General features: G+C 41.7%; 2 protein-coding genes across 4 annotated transcripts; both read right to left on the reverse strand.

Moving 5' to 3' along the window:
* Nucleotides 1-2478: 2478 nt before the first annotated feature.
* On the reverse strand, nt 2479-6369 carry LOC138225557 (cathepsin K-like). 2 transcript variants are annotated; one of them, XM_069185971.1, is made up of 9 exons: nt 6135-6369; nt 5790-5925; nt 5356-5485; nt 5069-5191; nt 4799-4972; nt 4475-4699; nt 4093-4258; nt 3700-3805; nt 2479-2674 (listed from the first exon to the last, which is right to left on the reverse strand). In XM_069185971.1, exons 3-9 carry the CDS (start codon nt 5476-5478, stop codon nt 2575-2577), a joined length of 1017 nt encoding a protein of 338 aa, XP_069042072.1. In that variant the 5' UTR covers nt 5479-5485; nt 5790-5925; nt 6135-6369; the 3' UTR covers nt 2479-2574. The 2 variants fall into 2 exon arrangements, with proteins under 2 accessions (XP_069042072.1, XP_069042071.1); XM_069185970.1 differs by having other exon boundaries at nt 5356-5488; nt 6135-6368.
* A 2239-nt stretch (nt 6370-8608) lies between these two features.
* On the reverse strand, nt 8609-14685 carry LOC138225563 (cathepsin K-like). 2 transcript variants are annotated; one of them, XM_069185985.1, is made up of 10 exons: nt 14590-14685; nt 12905-13036; nt 11861-11996; nt 11427-11559; nt 11140-11262; nt 10871-11044; nt 10547-10771; nt 10165-10330; nt 9772-9877; nt 8609-8774 (listed from the first exon to the last, which is right to left on the reverse strand). In XM_069185985.1, exons 4-10 carry the CDS (start codon nt 11547-11549, stop codon nt 8675-8677), a joined length of 1017 nt encoding a protein of 338 aa, XP_069042086.1. In that variant the 5' UTR covers nt 11550-11559; nt 11861-11996; nt 12905-13036; nt 14590-14685; the 3' UTR covers nt 8609-8674. The 2 variants fall into 2 exon arrangements, with proteins under 2 accessions (XP_069042086.1, XP_069042087.1); XM_069185986.1 differs by lacking the exons at nt 12905-13036; nt 14590-14685 and adding an exon at nt 12206-12248.
* Nucleotides 14686-17074: the final 2389 nt, after the last annotated feature.

Raw genomic sequence — 17074 nt, forward strand, 5'->3', positions numbered from 1 at the left:
CTACAAGAACAGGAGTCCCAGCTGCAGTACTGTATGTCACAGATGGAGCACTGCTTCAGTGAGCTACTGTTGCAAGGAGGTGCTATAGCACAGGGCCTTAAATCACAGTGATCTCTATATTCAGATGAATCCAGTTACATTTTACCAAAGAATTTTAAAAAATTGTGATTTGAAAGATAGTCACCAAGTCTGCCATAATATATATATATAATATAAGCAAAACCCGGAATGTCACTGGAATGTCTAAAGGGAAGTTGTCAAAATGTAGTTTAGTAACAATGTGAATAATTTTGCCGTAACTATTATGATTCACATGAATACGGTTAACAAATGGAACTTAAATTTGATCTGCCAATTTAATTAGATTTCTTGCATGATTCATTTCCTGTTCTTTTTACCTGATCTGCTTTTATCTGATCTGATAGATCTGCAATATCTAATATGAGAATGTTTGACAGACACATAGCAGAAATAAAAAACAAACATTCTTTATAGGAGACTTCATAAGGAGAATGGGAGGAAATGTCCCAGGGGTAAGTCACAGCAGTATTACACAGCGATAGCAGATGAAATCATCCCTGGGTTCCTGCAACTACAAACTGTAAAAGTGCCGCCAAAGTGGCAGCTTGAGGGGTACACTGCAGGTCCTGCTATTGTTGAGCTGTTGGGATTGTTTAAGATGGATAAAAGAGAATAAGTATTAAGACAGAAACTTAATCAATGACTAGGAAAATGCAGCTACTCCTTTAAACTGATGAGACATATGTCCACTGGTACATAAAAGCATATTCAAGCTGTTAAGATGGGGCAGGTGGAGATCAGGGAGTTGTTTACTTGAAGGTGGAGAAACAGTGATTTTAGCAAATGAAATCATCCTCCAAGACACACAGATCATCTTGACCTAACACTGTAGGGCAAGGCCTTTGACTACCTTGTGCCTCCTCAACCTGCAGTCCCGTCACAATTCAGAGACACCTGTTAACCCAGCCTGCTTGCCTTTGGAGGTGAGAGGAAACAGAGCCGCCAGAGAAAACTCTAGAGGTCACAGAGAAAATGCAGCAGCTGCACAGGGAAGACAGGTCTGCCAGGAATGAAACCTGTGAGGGAGCAGTCTAACCACCACACATCCTGGAACGTGCGAAAGGACAACAATCAACAAAACAGCTAATTGCACTATTTGAAAACATTCCACTATGTGAAAACAAACAAATAGGCTTTTGAATCACAGCCTCAATTAGCATGTTTGGTGGCTATTAAAATCTTTTATGTACAAGGTTAGCTGTTCAGAGGATAGGACCACTGGGTGTGGTGATCCTACTGTACATCTTTGAGTATTGAGACGTGTTAACTTGGAAAATCCACACATCTCTGTTATAAGCTTGCTATCTGTCCTAAGTGTTCACACATAACCTTTGAAAGACCTTCAACACCCAGTCTACAGAACTGTTTCCAGTCTGCAATGTCTGGAAACTGGGCTTGATTTGGATTTTTCTAATTCAATAAATTATAACTGAACTGAGTAAAAGTGCATAGTTACAAACTTGAGAGTTCAAGAGTCTGCCTTACTGAGCTTTGTATTTACATTCATTTGTATTTTCATCTCCTAAGTTATGGGGGAAGAAAAAAAGCTACATTAGATATATCATTTAAAGTGGAGTATATTAAGTAACAACATAGAGTGCATTAATAACCTCGCTTTAGACTTTAGAATTTAGAATGTCATTTTCACTTTTGGTCACCAAAATAAACACAAAGAGTTGTGGGAGTGTGGATAAAGTTTTGATGGATCTAGACCTCTCATTTGAAAGCTTTAAGTCATGTCCCTTCTCCATATGCAGATCAACCTAGTGTTTCAACTAAAGAAATCATGTATTTTCAATGTACTGTATGCTTGTGGACGGCATGGGTTTGCACTGGTTAGTATTGCTGCCTCACAGAACTGGGGCCCTGGGTTCAAATCCGGACCTGGATTCCGTGTGGAGTGTGTATTTTCTCCCCATGTACAATACGCGTGGGCATCCTCCTGGTGCTCTGGTTTCCTTCCTCATTCCAAAGACATGCTGGTAGGTGAACTTGTTGTGGGAAAATTGTCTATGGTGTGAGCATGAGTCTGTGTGTGTGTCTGCCCTGATAGACTGGTGTCCCATCCAGGGTGTACCCTGCCTTGTGCCCATTGTTTGCCAAGATCCCATTGTTTGGCTCCAGCTCCAGCTCCAGCTCCCTGAATAGGATGAAGTGGTTACAAAATGGATGGATGCATGTGTCTATAATGTCTTTTAATGTAGATTTTCTTTCTGTCCTCCACTTTATAAAACCTTGGATGTCCATATCAGCCCTGAATATTTCCTCCAGAGACACTGTGTGCACAAATCACTTAATATTATTCTATGCTATGCAGAATGTTATTATTTTCCATTTTCATGTTCAGGGTGTCCATGAATTACTTAATTTACATAATAGAATAACAACACCTCTGGATTTCTTGTAAGATTTAATTTATTATGTACTTGTAGTTTGCATCAATTTGAGAGGTCATGATACAGCTCAAGAAGTTCTCCACCCTTTAGATCAGAGTCACACTAAAGGGACAACTCCATACTGGCTGATCCCACACATGTTTCCTTTGTTCTTGGCCAGGCGGAAATAGCCCTTCTCCCCCCAGTAGGGCCCCCAGCTGGAACACAGAAGAAGAAGGTGATCAGTGCTGTGCTGTACAAGTGACTCTATCACCTCTGGTTCTCACAACAAAAACCCCACTAACTGGAAACCACCAGAGGACAAGGTAGAGCAAAATATCACTCCAAATAGGACTACAAATCAGAGAGACTTCTCCTCACACAAATAACAGAGTTTCAAACAATATAACCACATTGCAAGAGCTGCTTCCCCAGAATCCTTCATAAAGGTCCAGTGTCATGTTGGATGAACATAATGAGCACACCGGTAACTAACAGAACAAGATAACAAAAGTGTTCTTCTCAGATCAACATTTCTTATGTTTTCACTTTCTACATATTCTGTGCGAAGGGTATACAAGTTATTCCAATATGGATGATGACATTGCGATTTTGAATTGTATATCTCACAAATTAACATAAACTGGTAAGCAGTGTCAGACAGAGAGGACACACAGATGGCTAGCACAAGCCCATTCTGCTGAGCAGCTCCAGTGGGTCTGGGGAGCGGAGCAGCTCTCTGAAATGACCCAGCATTCAGACCTGGACCACGGGACGGCCTAAGAGGCCAGCGGTCATAGGACAGGAACAGAAAGCTGGTGCCGCCCATCCCCAGCCACTTATGCCGAATGTCCTCCCATGCAGGAGGAGATACAACTAGACAGAGACCTCCTTAGAAGATTCCAAAACAAGGTAATGAAATGGCAGCTAGGAGGCGAGTGGCTGGTCCTGGAAACCCAGGGTAGTATAGAGGGAGAGGGGCTGAAGAAAGCTTATGCAGCCTAAGGTTTGTTTTCTTAGGTCTCAAGCTTTAATTTCCGTTTATGCTCTGTGAACGGTACAATGTCCTGAAATAGAAGCAACATGCTACTTCTGAAACTTGATCCATCCTGCAATATGAAGATGGAGAGGAAGAAAAAGATACCTACACCTGTGAGTTATCTGCTAGAATCCCTGTGACTGCACAGCATGCCCAAGATATACTTTTGTGGGAGATACCAAAAAATTCAAACGGAATGCTCACCTGTTCTTGATTGTCCAATAGTTAGCAGATCCCTCTGTACCGAATCCAATCAAAACCGTGGCATGAGACAGGTTCCAAATGGTGCACTTGGAGTCAGAAAAGATGCCTGTATGACAATTTAGAGTTCTTAACAGTGTTGCAGTATTTCAGGTGCCCTTAAGAAAGCGTTTACAGTAAGAGAAGAAACTTTATCAAAGAAAGCTTTTTCAAATCAAAGGTCTAAAGGAGAAAGTCTGTAGAGCTCCAAATATGGGAGATGATTTGACAATTGGAGAAAGAACAGAACAAGTCTGTACAAGTCCCCTATTCTAAGATCTGAAAAAAGGCATCTAGGCTTCAGCTATGCTGTCCTTAATAAAATCTATCCCCTCATTGAGTGAAAGAGAGGCTCACCTTGTCTGTAGAACTGAAAGTTGATAGTTGAACCATCTATGGCAACTGCCACTGGGCCAATGTTGACTAAAGCGTCTTGTAGAGCCTGTTCATCACCAACGGGCAGGAATTTCCAGTCACTGAGTGTGGCCACAATCTTGCTCTTGTCAGCAGTGCAGATCTGGTTCTGGACAGAGTGAGAGTGACAAAGTGGGAAGAGGAGAGAAGAAAGAAAGTTACATGGGGAAAAGGGGCAATAGAGACTTCAGACATTTTTGTACAGGTATCCTCATTGGTGTGAATCCACATTGATTGACATTGTTGTGAATCAATATAGTCTAGCACAACTTACTCCCAGACTGCACTTCATTCCAGGCACTCTTATAGCTGAAGCATCTCTCACCTGCATGGCATAGGGGTAGGTGGCCTCAGCCTGGATTCCTCCATTCTTTATGATGTAATCATAGGACAGATCAGGAAGACCTCCTCTGCAGCCTATATTTCCTTCTGAGGTGGAGCAGTCTATCAGCTGCTGTTTGCTCAAAGTAATCAGCGTGCCTGTCTTCTTCTTCCACTGAGCCTCCAAAGCTCCAGCAGCGCTGAACGCGTAACAGCTCCCACAGATCCCCTGGGAGAGAGTAAGAACGCGAGTCATGAGATGGAGCTGGTCAAAAGGTCCTACCGTAGGAAAACAGAATGCTACTGTTTAGAAAGACACCACACCCACCTGATTCTGGACTGGAGTGACGTAGCCCATGGTCCTGTAATCAATGCTCGTGACGTTCAGCGTGCTGGCTGCCAGGCGCAAGTCTGTGGCCGACAACATCACATTGGTGCTCCTGGGGAGTGCCATTCTTGACAACGTTCTCATCTTTGTCAGCTTCACAAACTCTTCAGTGGTCTGAAGAACAGGAGACATGAAAGAGAGGTGAGCTCAGCAAGTTCTGGAATAAACACAGTCTGAACTGAAAGCAGAGAAGCAGAGAGAGCCACTCACCAGGTCTCCAAACTGGTTCATGCCCATTTCATATGTCTCCTTGCCTTCTCTGTATCTCTTGTTGTGACTCTTGATAACTCCATAGTTCTTCTCCCAGATTTCTCTTCTCTGTTGATCCCCTGCCTGAAACAAAACAGCATCTTAAAGCTGAAGCTTCTGCTGGCATACAGAATGCCTTCTCCTGTTACAGCTCTTACAAGGCAGCCAGAGGCATTCATTGTTGTTCGGCACATTTTGCATATCATTTAAAAGTCTCCCTATTGGACAGTGAATTCTCTCCTACTCACTCTGTTGGTGGGTTTCTTGTGTTTAATCTTCCAGTTCTCCCACTCCAAGTCCATGGAAGGGTCAATGCAGGTGCCCAGGTGGAGGCAGAGAACCACAGAGGCCAAGACGATGACAGCCTTCATAGTGAATCTGCTGGAGAGGAACAGTGAGACAGATCTTAACAGAATGAAGTGGACAAACAATGAACAGGGACCTTATGTGCTCTTTGGTGTGCTAGGAACATTCTGCATTCTATAGACATTCTCTGAAGTCTGTAGGATTCTATAGGTTTTAATATAATCTGCACATGGTTTAGCTGGAGTGACTTAAATGTGAACCTCAGTGACCCAAGTCTAAATTCTATTTCCATTCACATCTACCTTATCTTCACTTAGTTTTAAAAGAGGTTGAAGCCAAGAAAGGAGCTTCCAAGCAAAGAGAGACAGTGTCTCACCTGTGTCTGCTGCCGTGTTGGGTTCTTCAGACAGTGCGGAACGATGGCTACCTCTTCCTCTGCAAGTGAGCTCTTCCTTGTCCAGAGACTCTCTGCTACTGACTGCTGACCATTCCAGGACGAGACCTTTATACTTCTAGCAGTTACAACAATTTTATCCAAAGCAAACATGTTAGTAATTGGAAAAACATATATCTTTTAGTAATGAGATACCAAAGGGTGTAGGGGGCTTGTAGAGCTTAGTGCTAATTCTTCAGCAAAACACAACTAAATCCAAAGTGGGTGTGTTTCACTACATCCATGAGCAATAAAATGTGGCTGCTAATCTTGAGAGCAGATACCCACCTTCTCTGTACACTACTGAAAAAATAACCGTAAAACATGAGGTAGTGGTCCAGAGATGATTACAAGAAAGAAAACAATACTTTTGTTGCATTAACAAGAATGTTGTTGCATGAACAATACGCAGATGGAGCACTGCTTCACTATTGTTATTGTCCCAGATTTTCATCACTCATTCCATCTTAAATCACAGTGATCTCCATTTTCATACTAATGCAGTCACATGTTATCACAAATTAAAAAAACTGTGACTCTTGAAAGAAATTCACTGAATCATATACAATATAAATAGAACCTGGAATGTCACTTCTAGTCGACAGAAGTGATGTCACAATGTCTTTTAGGGAACAATGTGAATACAGATATACTGCCACAACATTTGTTCACATGGTTAACAAATAGATCTTATATTTAAACGGCAACATCTCAAGTCATTTTGTATGTGCTAAATAGAGAATTGTTTATCTGTTTATTATTTTATTTTAGTTTTAGATTTTTGACAGGATACATCTAAGAAGCAGAAAAAAAAACATTTGGAAGAGACTTCATAAGGAGAATGAGAGGAAATGTTCCAGTCACATGGAAATGCAGTATTACACAGTGATAGCAGAAGAAATCATCAATGTGTTTGTGCAACTAGGTCCTGCTCACTCAATGCGCTTAAGATAGAAATGTAATCAATGACTGGAAAAGTGCAGCTTCTACTTTAAAGTGATGAGACATTGCCTGCTGGTAGATAGATTCATATTATTGATATATATATATAATATTATTGGGTGGCTGGAGATCAGGGAGGTGTTTACTTGAAGAATGGGAAATAATAGTAATTTTTGCATATTAAATGCCTTCCAAGACACACAGATCATCTTGACCTAACACTGTAGGGCAAGGCCTTTGACTACCTTGTGCCTCCTCAACCTGCAGTCCCGTCACAATTCAGAGACACCTGTTAACCCAGCCTGCTTGCCTTTGGAGGTGAGAGGAAACAGAGCCGCCAGAGAAAACTCTAGAGGTCACAGAGAAAATGCAGCAGCTGCACAGGGAAGACAGGTCTGCCAGGAATGAAACCTGTGAGGGAGCAGTCTAACCACCACGGGACCTGGAACGTGCGAAAGGACAACAATCAACAAAACAGCTAATTGCACTATTTGAAAACATTCCACTATGTGAAAACAAACAAATAGGCTTTTGAATCACAGCCTCAATTAGCATGTTTGGTGGCTATTAAAATCTTTTATGTACAAGGTTAGCTGTTCAGAGGATAGGACCACTGGGTGTGGTGATCCTACTGTACATCTTTGAGTATTGAGAAGTGTTAACTTGGAAAATCCACACATCTATGTTATAAGCTTGCTATCTGTCCTAAATGTTCACACATAACCTTTGAAAGACCTTCAACACCCAGTCTACAGAACTGTTTCCAGTCTGCAATGTCTGGAAACTGGGCTTGATTTAGATTTTTGCCACTTTGACCAAGAGCTGAGTAAAACTCCATAGTTACAAACTTGAGAGTTCAAGAGTCTGCCTTACTGAGCTTTGTATTTACATCCATTTGTATTTTCATCTCCTAAGTTATGGGGGAAGATAAAAAGCTACTTTAGATATATCATTTAAAGTGGAGTATATTAAGTAACAACATAGAGTGCATTAATAACCTCGCTTTAGACTTTAGAATTTAGAATGTCATTTTCACTTTTGGTCACCAAAAAAAACACAAAGAGTTGTGGGAGTGTGGATAAAGTTTTGATTAACCTAGACCTCTCATTTGAAAGCCTTAAGTCATGTCCCTTCTCCATATGCAGGTCAACCTAGTGTTTCACATAAAGAAATCATGTATTTTCAATGTACTGTATGCTTGTGGACGGCATGGGTTTGCACTGGTTAGTATTGCTGCCTCACAGAACTGGGGCCCTGGGTTCAAATCCGGACCTGGATTCCGTGTGGAGCGTGTATTTTCTCCCAATGTACAGTACGCGTGGGCATCCTCCTGGTGCTCTGGTTTCCTTCCGCATTCCAAAGACATGCTGGTAGGTGAACTTGTTGTGGGCAAATTGTCTATGGTGTGAGCATGAGTCTGTGTGTGTGTCTGCCCTGATAGACTGGTGTCCCATCCAGGGTGTACCCTGCCTTGTGCCCATTGTTTGCCAAGATCCCATTGTTTGGCTCCAGCTCCAGCTCCCTGAATAGGATGAAGTGGTTACAAAATGGATGGAAGGATGCATGTGGCTACAATGTCTTTTAATGTAGATTTTCTTTCTGTCCTCCACTTTATTAAACCTTGGATGTCCATATCAGCCCTTGAATATTTCCCACCAGAGACGCTGTGTGCACAAATCACTTAATGTTTTTCTATACTATACAGAATGTAATTATTTTCCATTTCCATGTTGAGGGTGTCCATGAATTCCTTAATTAAAACGACATAATAGAATAACAACACCTCTGGATTTCTTGTAAGATTTCATTTATTATGTACTTGTAGTTTGCATCAATTTGAAAGGTCACGATACAGCTCATGAAGTTCTCCACCCTTTAGATCAGAGTCACAAGAAAGGGACAACTCCATACTGGCTGATCCCACACACGTTTCCTTTGTTCTTGGCCAGGCGGAAATAGCCCTTCTCCCCCCAGTAGGGCCCCCAGCTGGAACACAGAAGAAGAAGGTGATCAGTGCTGTGCTATACAAGTGACTCTATCACCTCTGGTTCTCACAACAAAACCCCCACTAACTGGAAACCACTCCAAAAAGGACTACAAATCAGAGAGACTTCTCCTCACACAAATAACAGAGTTTCAGACAATGTAACCACATTGCAAGAGCTGCTTCCCCAGAATCCTTCACAAAGGTCCAGTGTCATGATGGATAAACATGAAGAGCAAACCGGTAACTAACAGAACAAGATAACAAAAGTGTTCTTCTCAGATCAACATTTCTTATGTTTTCACTTTCTACATATTCTGTGCGAAGGGTATACTAGTTATTCCAATATGGATGATGACATTGCGATTGTGAATTTTATATCTCACAAATTAACATAAACTGGTAAGCAGTGTCAGACAGAGAGGACACACAGATGGCTAGCACAAGCCCATTCTGCTGAGCAGCTCCAGTGGGTCTGGGGAGCGGAGCAGCTCTCTGAAATGACCCAGCATTCAGACCTGGACCACGGGACGGCCTAAGAGGCCAGCGGTCATAGGACAGGAACAGAAAGCTGGTGCCGCCCATCCCCAGCCACGTATACCGAATGTCCTCCCATGCAGGAGGAGATACAACTAGACAGAGACCTCCTTAGAAGATGCCAAAACAAGGTAATGAAATGGCAGCTAGGAGGCGAGTGGCTGGTCCCGGAAACCCAGGGTAGTATAGAGGGAGAGGGGCTGAAGAAAGCTTATGCAGCCTAAGGTTTGTTTTCTTAGGTCTCAAGCTTTAATTTCCATTTATGCTCTGTGAATGGTACAATGTCCTGAAATAGAAGCAACATGCTACTTCTGAAACTTGATCCATCCTGCAATATGAAGATGGAGAGGAAGAAAAAGATACCTACACCTGTGAGTTATCTGCTAGAATCCCTGTGACTGCTCAGCATGCCCAAAATATACTTTTGTGGGAGATACCAAAAATTTCAAACGGAATGCTCACCTGTTCTTGATTGTCCAATAGTTAGCAGATCCCTCTGTACCGAATCCAATCAAAACTGTGGCATGAGACAGGTTCCAAATGGTGCACTTGGAGTCAGAAAAGATGCCTGTATGACAATTTAGAGTTCTTAACAGTGTTGCAGTATTTCAGGTGCCCTTAAGAAAGCATTTACAGTAAGAGAAGAAACTTTATTAAAGAAAGCTTGTTCAAATCAAAGGTCTAAAGGAGAAAGGCTGTAGAGCTCCAAATCTGGGAGATGATTTGACAATTGGAGAAAGAACAGAACAAGTCTGTACAAGTCCCCTATTCTAAGATCTGAAAAAAGGCATCTAGGCTTCAGCTATGCTGTCCTTAATAAAATCTATCCCCTCACTGAGTGAGAGAGAGGCTCACCTTGTCTGTAGAACTGGAAATTGATAGTTGAACCATCTATGGCAACTGCCACTGGGCCAATGGTGACTAAAGCGTCTTGTAGAGCCTGTTCATCACCAACGGGCAGGAACTTCCAGTCACTGAGTGTGGCCACAATCTTGCTCTTGTCAGCAGTGCAGATCTGGTTCTGGACAGAGTGAGAGTGACAAAGTGGGAAGAGGAGAGAAGAAAGAAAGTTAAATGGGGAAAAGGGGCAATAGAGACTTCAGACATTTTTGTACAGGTATCCTCATTGGTGTGAATCCACATTGATTGACATTGTTGTGAATCAATATAGTCTAGCACAACTTACTCTCAGACTGCACTTCATTCCAGGCACTCTTATAGCTGAAGCATCTCTCACCTGCATGGCATAGGGGTAGGTGGCCTCAGCCTGGATTCCTCCATTCTTTATGATGTAATCATAGGACAGATCAGGAAGACCTCCTGTGCAGCCTATATTTCCTTCTGAGGTGGAGCAGTCTATCAGCTGCTGTTTGCTCAAAGTAATCAGCGTGCCTGTCTTCTTCTTCCACTGAGCCTCCAAAGCTCCAGCAGCGCTGAATGCGTAACAGCTCCCACAGATCCCCTGGGAGAGAGTAAGAACACGAGCCATGAGGTGGAGCTGGTCAAAAGGTCCTACCGTAGGAAAACAGAATGGTACTGTGTAGAAAGACACCACACCCACCTGATCCTGGACTGGAGTGACGTAGCCCATGGTCCTGTAATCAATGCTCGTGACGTTCAGCGTGCTGGCTGCCAGGCGCAAGTCTGTGGCCGACAACATCACATTAGTGCTGCTGGGCAGTGCCATTCTTGACAACGTTCTCATCTTTGTCAGCTTCACAAACTCTTCAGTGGTCTGAAGAACAGGAGACAGGAAAGAGAGTGAGCTCAGCAAGTTCTGGAATAAACACAGTCTGAACTGAAAGCAGAGAAGCAGAGAGAGCCACTCACCAGGTCTCCAAATCGGTTCATGCCCATTTCATATGTCTCCTTGCCTTCTCTGTATCTCTTGTTGTGACTCTCGATAACTCCGTAGTTCTTCTCCCAGATTTCTCTTCTCTGTTGGTCATCAGCCTGAAACAAAACAGCATCTTAAAGCTGAAGCTTCTGGTGGCATACAGAATGCCTTCTCCTGTTACAGCTCTTACAAGGCAGCCAGAGGCATTCATTGTTGTTCGGCACATTTTGCATATCATTTAAAAGTCTCCCTATTGGACAGTGAATTCTCTCCTACTCACTCTGTTGGTGGGTTTCTTGTGTTTAATCTTCCAGTTCTCCCACTCCAAGTCCAGGGAAGGGTCAATGCAGGTGCCCAGGTGGAGGCAGAGAACCACAGAGGCCAAGACGATGACAGCCTTCATAGTGAATCTGCTGGAGAGGAACAGTGAGACAGATCTTAACAGAATGAAGTGGACAAACAGTGAACAGGGACCTTATGTGCTCTTTGGTGTGCTAGGAACATTCTGCATTCTATAGACATTCTCTGAAGTCTGTAGGATTCTATAGGTTTTAATATAATATGCACATGGTTTAGCTGGAGTGACTTAAATGTGAACCTCAGTGACCCAAGTCTAAATTCTATTTCCATTCACATCTACCTTATCTTCACTTAGTTTTAAAAGAGGTTGAAGCCAAGAAAGGAGCTTCCAAGCAAAGAGAGACAGTGTCTCACCTGTGTCTGCTGCCGTGTTGGGTTCTTCAGACAGTGCGGAACGATGGCTACCTCTTCCTCTGCAAGTGAGCTCTTCCTTGTCCAGAGACTCTCTGCTACTGACTGCTGACCATTCCAGGACGAGACCTTTATACTTCTAGCAGTTACAACAATTTTATCCAAAGCAAACATGTTAGTAATTGGAAAAACATATATCTTTTAGTAATGAGATACCAAAGGGTGTAGGGGGCTTGTAGAGCTTAGTGCTAATTCTTCAGCAAAACACAACTAAATCCAAAGTGGGTGTGTTTCACTACATCCATGAGCAATAAAATGTGGCTGCTAATCTTGAGAGCAGATACCCACCTTCTCTGTACACTACTGAAAAAATAACCGTAAAACATGAGGTGGTGGTCCAGAGATGATTACAAGAAAGAATATTTTAGTTTTAGATTTTTGACAGGATACATCTAAGAAGCAGAAAAAAACATTTGGAAGAGACTTCATAAGGAGAATGAGAGGAAATGTTCCAGTCACAGCAGTATTACACAGTGATAGCAGAAGAAATCATCAGTGTGTTTGTGCAACTAGGTCCTGCTCATGTTCTCCTAACTTCAAACAGCGTTAGTGCCAAACTGGAAACTAAATCAGTTTTTTAGAGCAAGGAAAAGAGAAACTTCATCAAGATGATAATAATAATAATAATAATAATAATAATAATAATAATTGCTTACACTTATATAGCGGTTTTCTGGACACTCCACTCAATGCTCTTAAGATAGAAATGTAATCAATGACTGGAAAAGTGCAGCTTCTACTTTAAAGTGATGAGACATTGCCTGCTGGTAGATAGATTCATGTTATTAAGATTGGGTGGCTGGAGATCAGGGAGGTGTTAACTTGAAGAATTGGAAATAATAGTAATTTTTGCATATTTAAATGCCTTCCAAGGCACACAGATCATCTTGACCTAACACTGTAGGGCAAGGCCTTTGACTACCTTGTGCCTCCTCAACCTGCAGTCCCGTCACAATTCAGAGACACCTGTTAACCCAGCCTGCTTGCCTTTGGAGGTGAGAGGAAACAGAGCCGCCAGAGAAAACTCTAGAGGTCACAGAGAAAATGCAGCAGCTGCACAGGGAAGACAGGTCTGCCAGGAATGAAACCTGTGAGGGAGCAGTCTAACCACCACGGGACCTGGAACGTGCGAAAGGACAACAATCAACAAATTGCTCCACAAAAACAGATGAAGAGTCTTTTGAATCACAGTCTCGGTTAGCATGGTTTCTATTAAAATGTCTTTAATATAGGGATGGATGTGAAGGGGATTGAGGCACAGGGTGCCAACCAGTATTTTATTATGCACTGCAGGTCTTTATTATATATTTGTAATCTGTACAATGTAAAAGGGGCATGATACAGCTTACAGTCTTCACCATACATCACATTGGAGTAACACAAAAGGGACAATTCTAGCCTGGCTGATCCCACAGTGGTTTCCTTAGTCCTTGGCCAGGTGGAAATAGCCCTTCTCCCCCCAGAGCAGAGCAGGATGGTCAGGACTGTGCTGTAGAAATGACTTTATCCCTTTAGGTCCTGACTTCTAAGATCTTCTGTAACCGGACAGATGACAATGGAGAGCCACGTTCCAGCGCATTCAAGACTTACAACCAGAGAGACTTCTTCTCACAAAAGTACAAGAACTTGAAACCATATAACTAAATTGCAGGATCTGCTTCCCTGGGATCCTTCATAAAGCTTTCCATATATTCAATACTCAATAACCGGCTTATTTTTATGGGCGATTGGCATGGCAACGATCAGGTCTGCTGCTAAAATAAGGTAAGAATAAAGTTTTGTTTTGGTCCAGATTGGAATATTTTCTCCTATATCTTTTGCCAAGAGACTCCCCCCGAGATTCCGATCACACCATCCAAAAAACATTTGAAGGTCTGAGACAACGCCTGTCTGCACAATGTTTTTTTACAGTCACACAACGTTCACTGGTGCAGGTGATTCCTTGATTTCCTTGTGAGAATGTCGGATTCTCCTGCTTTGGGAGTGTCGCACCTCAACCCTCTGGCATCTGCACTGTTACAACACCTCAGCATAAGCAGTTGCTTCTTGAAGAGTTGTAAATGATTATAGTAATGTATGTCCTCATTATTCCATTATCTCATTGTCCCAGGGAAACAACTTGGTCAGTTTTCCTTCTGGATAATAGTCTTAAACTGGTCAGGATAAAGCTAATATTAATACACCATGCAGGGACACCTCCCCTATTTTATTTTGTATTATCAGACTTTTGAGATACAGTATAATTGAAGCACAGATACTGTACTCTGTGGAGTAACTGCATTGGATTTTCATTGATCACAGAAAACACACATTGAGGCTGTCTCGGGTTGTAGGATATTTGAAGCCTATTCCTATTCCCCATTAGAATATTTATTATTTCTTGACACCAATCTTTCACACACATTGCATAACTCAAGCTCAGTTCAAAGCAGTTCCTATTTTTTTCATTGCAGACCAAAGTTTGTGTTTAAAGGTCTCAAAACTGATGCAATGCACTGAAATTGAAACAACGTATTACTGCTGAAACCTGATCCATCAAGCAATAATATTAAGATGGAGAGACAGAAGAAACAGATACCTACACGTTAGTTTTTTCTCCCTACAATCGCAAAATCGCATTGCTAAAATATACTTTCACAGGAACTAACAAAAAATTCAAACCGAATTCTCACCTGTTTTTGATCTTCCAATAATTATCAGATCCCTCGGTACTGAATCCAATCAAAACCATTGCATGAGATGGGTTCCAGATGGAGCCCATGGGTTCACAAAAGATGCCTGTATTATAATAATGGAGAGAAATTAACAGTGCTGTAAAATATTCCAGATATGATTGGGGAAAGTCTTACAGAAAGAGAATTAACTTTAGGAAAAAGCCTTATTCACAACAAAGGTCTGAAGATGAAATGCTAGAGAGTGTCAAATTTGGAAGATTTCTCCCCTTGTCTGTAGAACTGGAAGCTGATAGTTGAACCATCTATGGCCACTGCAACTGGAGTCACATCATTACACAGCACAATGATAACTTAAGAAACTACTGAGTTCAGGAAAGTGAATTTTGCAGGTGCCTTTCTAACGTCCTGATAATCAGCGTACAGGAACTTACAACCAAAGGCTGGGCTATGTTTCAAAACTAAAAATACATCAGTTGTTTGGAAGTGGTTGACTTTCACATAAAAGCAATGTTGCCTGTGATAGTGTTTTATTTTCTCTGAGCTATTTATTGAGTTGAATTTCACTTCAATAATCAGTTTCCCTTTTCTAGATACATGTGTATCACCAGACCAGCTCCCACCTTTATTGGCCACATTGAACCAGTCCACACTGGAAAGCATTGAACAAGAAACTGAACAGCATATTCACGTACTGTAGTTCTCAATTTACACAGATAAGATGTTCCTGAGAAAATGTTGCATACATCAGGTACATAAATTAAATTTGAATTTCCCATTAGAATGCAGGGATAATGTGCTCCAGGTCCCCCTCATTATACAGTACAAAAGAATTACACAAATGTACTCATGCTATGTATTCGTGCATAATGCTTGTATAGATGTACTACTAGTGTTCAGGTGTTAAAATAGTAGAATTACTGTAGTTACCTTAGGCCTGCAATTACTTTCAATACCAGAAGACACAGAGCCACTGAAATTGCACTGCTCTTCACAAAAATACAATTAGCTGTGTGCACATCATTTAGCTCTGCTTTAGAACTAGACTTGCTCACTGCGAGCTGAGACGTTTGTATGTATGTTAGATGCGCACAAAATGCAACTACTCACCTTTTAAAGTAAACGAGTGTTTTTTTTAAACCGACTTTTGCACCTGCTGATTTGGGAAACGTCACAATATGGAATGAAAATGATCGTAATGTAACGTTTTTCCCTTTTCATTGTGTCACCATAATTGAGGGAATGTGTTTGCGTCTTTTAAAAAAACGAGTTTTTTATCGACGGCCCTTATATTGAGAATGTCTGATTTCCAGGTTTTTACTGAAAATGCATTAGGGCTCGGTTCTTGTGTTTCTTTTTTCTCGTGGCACCACTTGGCACAATGCTGTTTTCCAGTTAAGACAGAAAATACGCTAACTACGACCTGTGCTTTTCACGTAACAGGTCAGATGTGTCAGTACTCTGGCTCATTATCCCCCCAGGCAGTTCACAGGTGATGCTATTCCCAGTAGCACTTTAACTCTCATTTACAGTATTCCTGCATTTTACGAATGATAAATCTTAGCGAGACGCATGTAACACTGAATCAACTTCCTAAATAAGTTTCGTAAACGTATTCTTGCAAAGTGAAATGGGATACATTCAATTCAATTTTTCAAGGTTACAGTGTTAGTACTTAATCACGCTGTGGAATGTAAGAATGATTGTTGGGATATGTTAATTTAGCAATGCAGCTACGTGTCGGTCCTCAAACGGCCTCAAGCTCTGAAGTGCGATAAGAACTGGCTTTGTAAAGACAACAGTAATGGGTTGGATTGTTCTTATAACGAGCTTGTTAAGAAGTGATCAACTTCAAAGAACAGAACGATCACCACCCGAGCCCGAAACAGACCAAAATGTCACGTACTACACGAGGCTGCACTGCAACTTGAGCAGGTTGTCCGTTCAGTGGGGGCCGACCCGACGACGTGCTGGTGTGTGTTTTGAGCTCAGTGGAGCTCAACGCTCTCTCTTGCTCAACACAACCATTCTCTGTTGAATTTCCCACAACACAAAAAATATATTTCAGCATTTTACTGTATTATTTTCAAAAGAATAGAGAAGTATGTGGTGAATGATAATCCGAAGGATTATATTTCTAGAATTATTATTAATAATGCTAAAAGTACATCCTATACCCAGATGGCAATGAACATTTATCTACCCTTTAAAGTTTATCCCATCAGGGATCGTGGGGAGCTGGAGCATAGCCCAGCACAACAGGTGCAAGCAGGACACACCCTTGATGGGATACCAGGGAAACATACACTCACACCAGGGCCAATTTTAAGTAAATTTAGTGTATTTTTAAATATTATTGTTTTTTAAAAATTCTCTAAAGCGTATGAAACACAGACAAAACCCATCATAAGCAATTTGCTTTCCCTTGTACCAATTGCCTTACACAGTCTTCATTATTGCATGACAGTACAGATAAAATTCCCCT

Source organism: Lepisosteus oculatus, chromosome 29 (genome assembly GCF_040954835.1).
Source record: "Lepisosteus oculatus isolate fLepOcu1 chromosome 29, fLepOcu1.hap2, whole genome shotgun sequence".
Classification (NCBI taxonomy): Eukaryota; Metazoa; Chordata; class Actinopteri; order Semionotiformes; family Lepisosteidae; genus Lepisosteus; species Lepisosteus oculatus.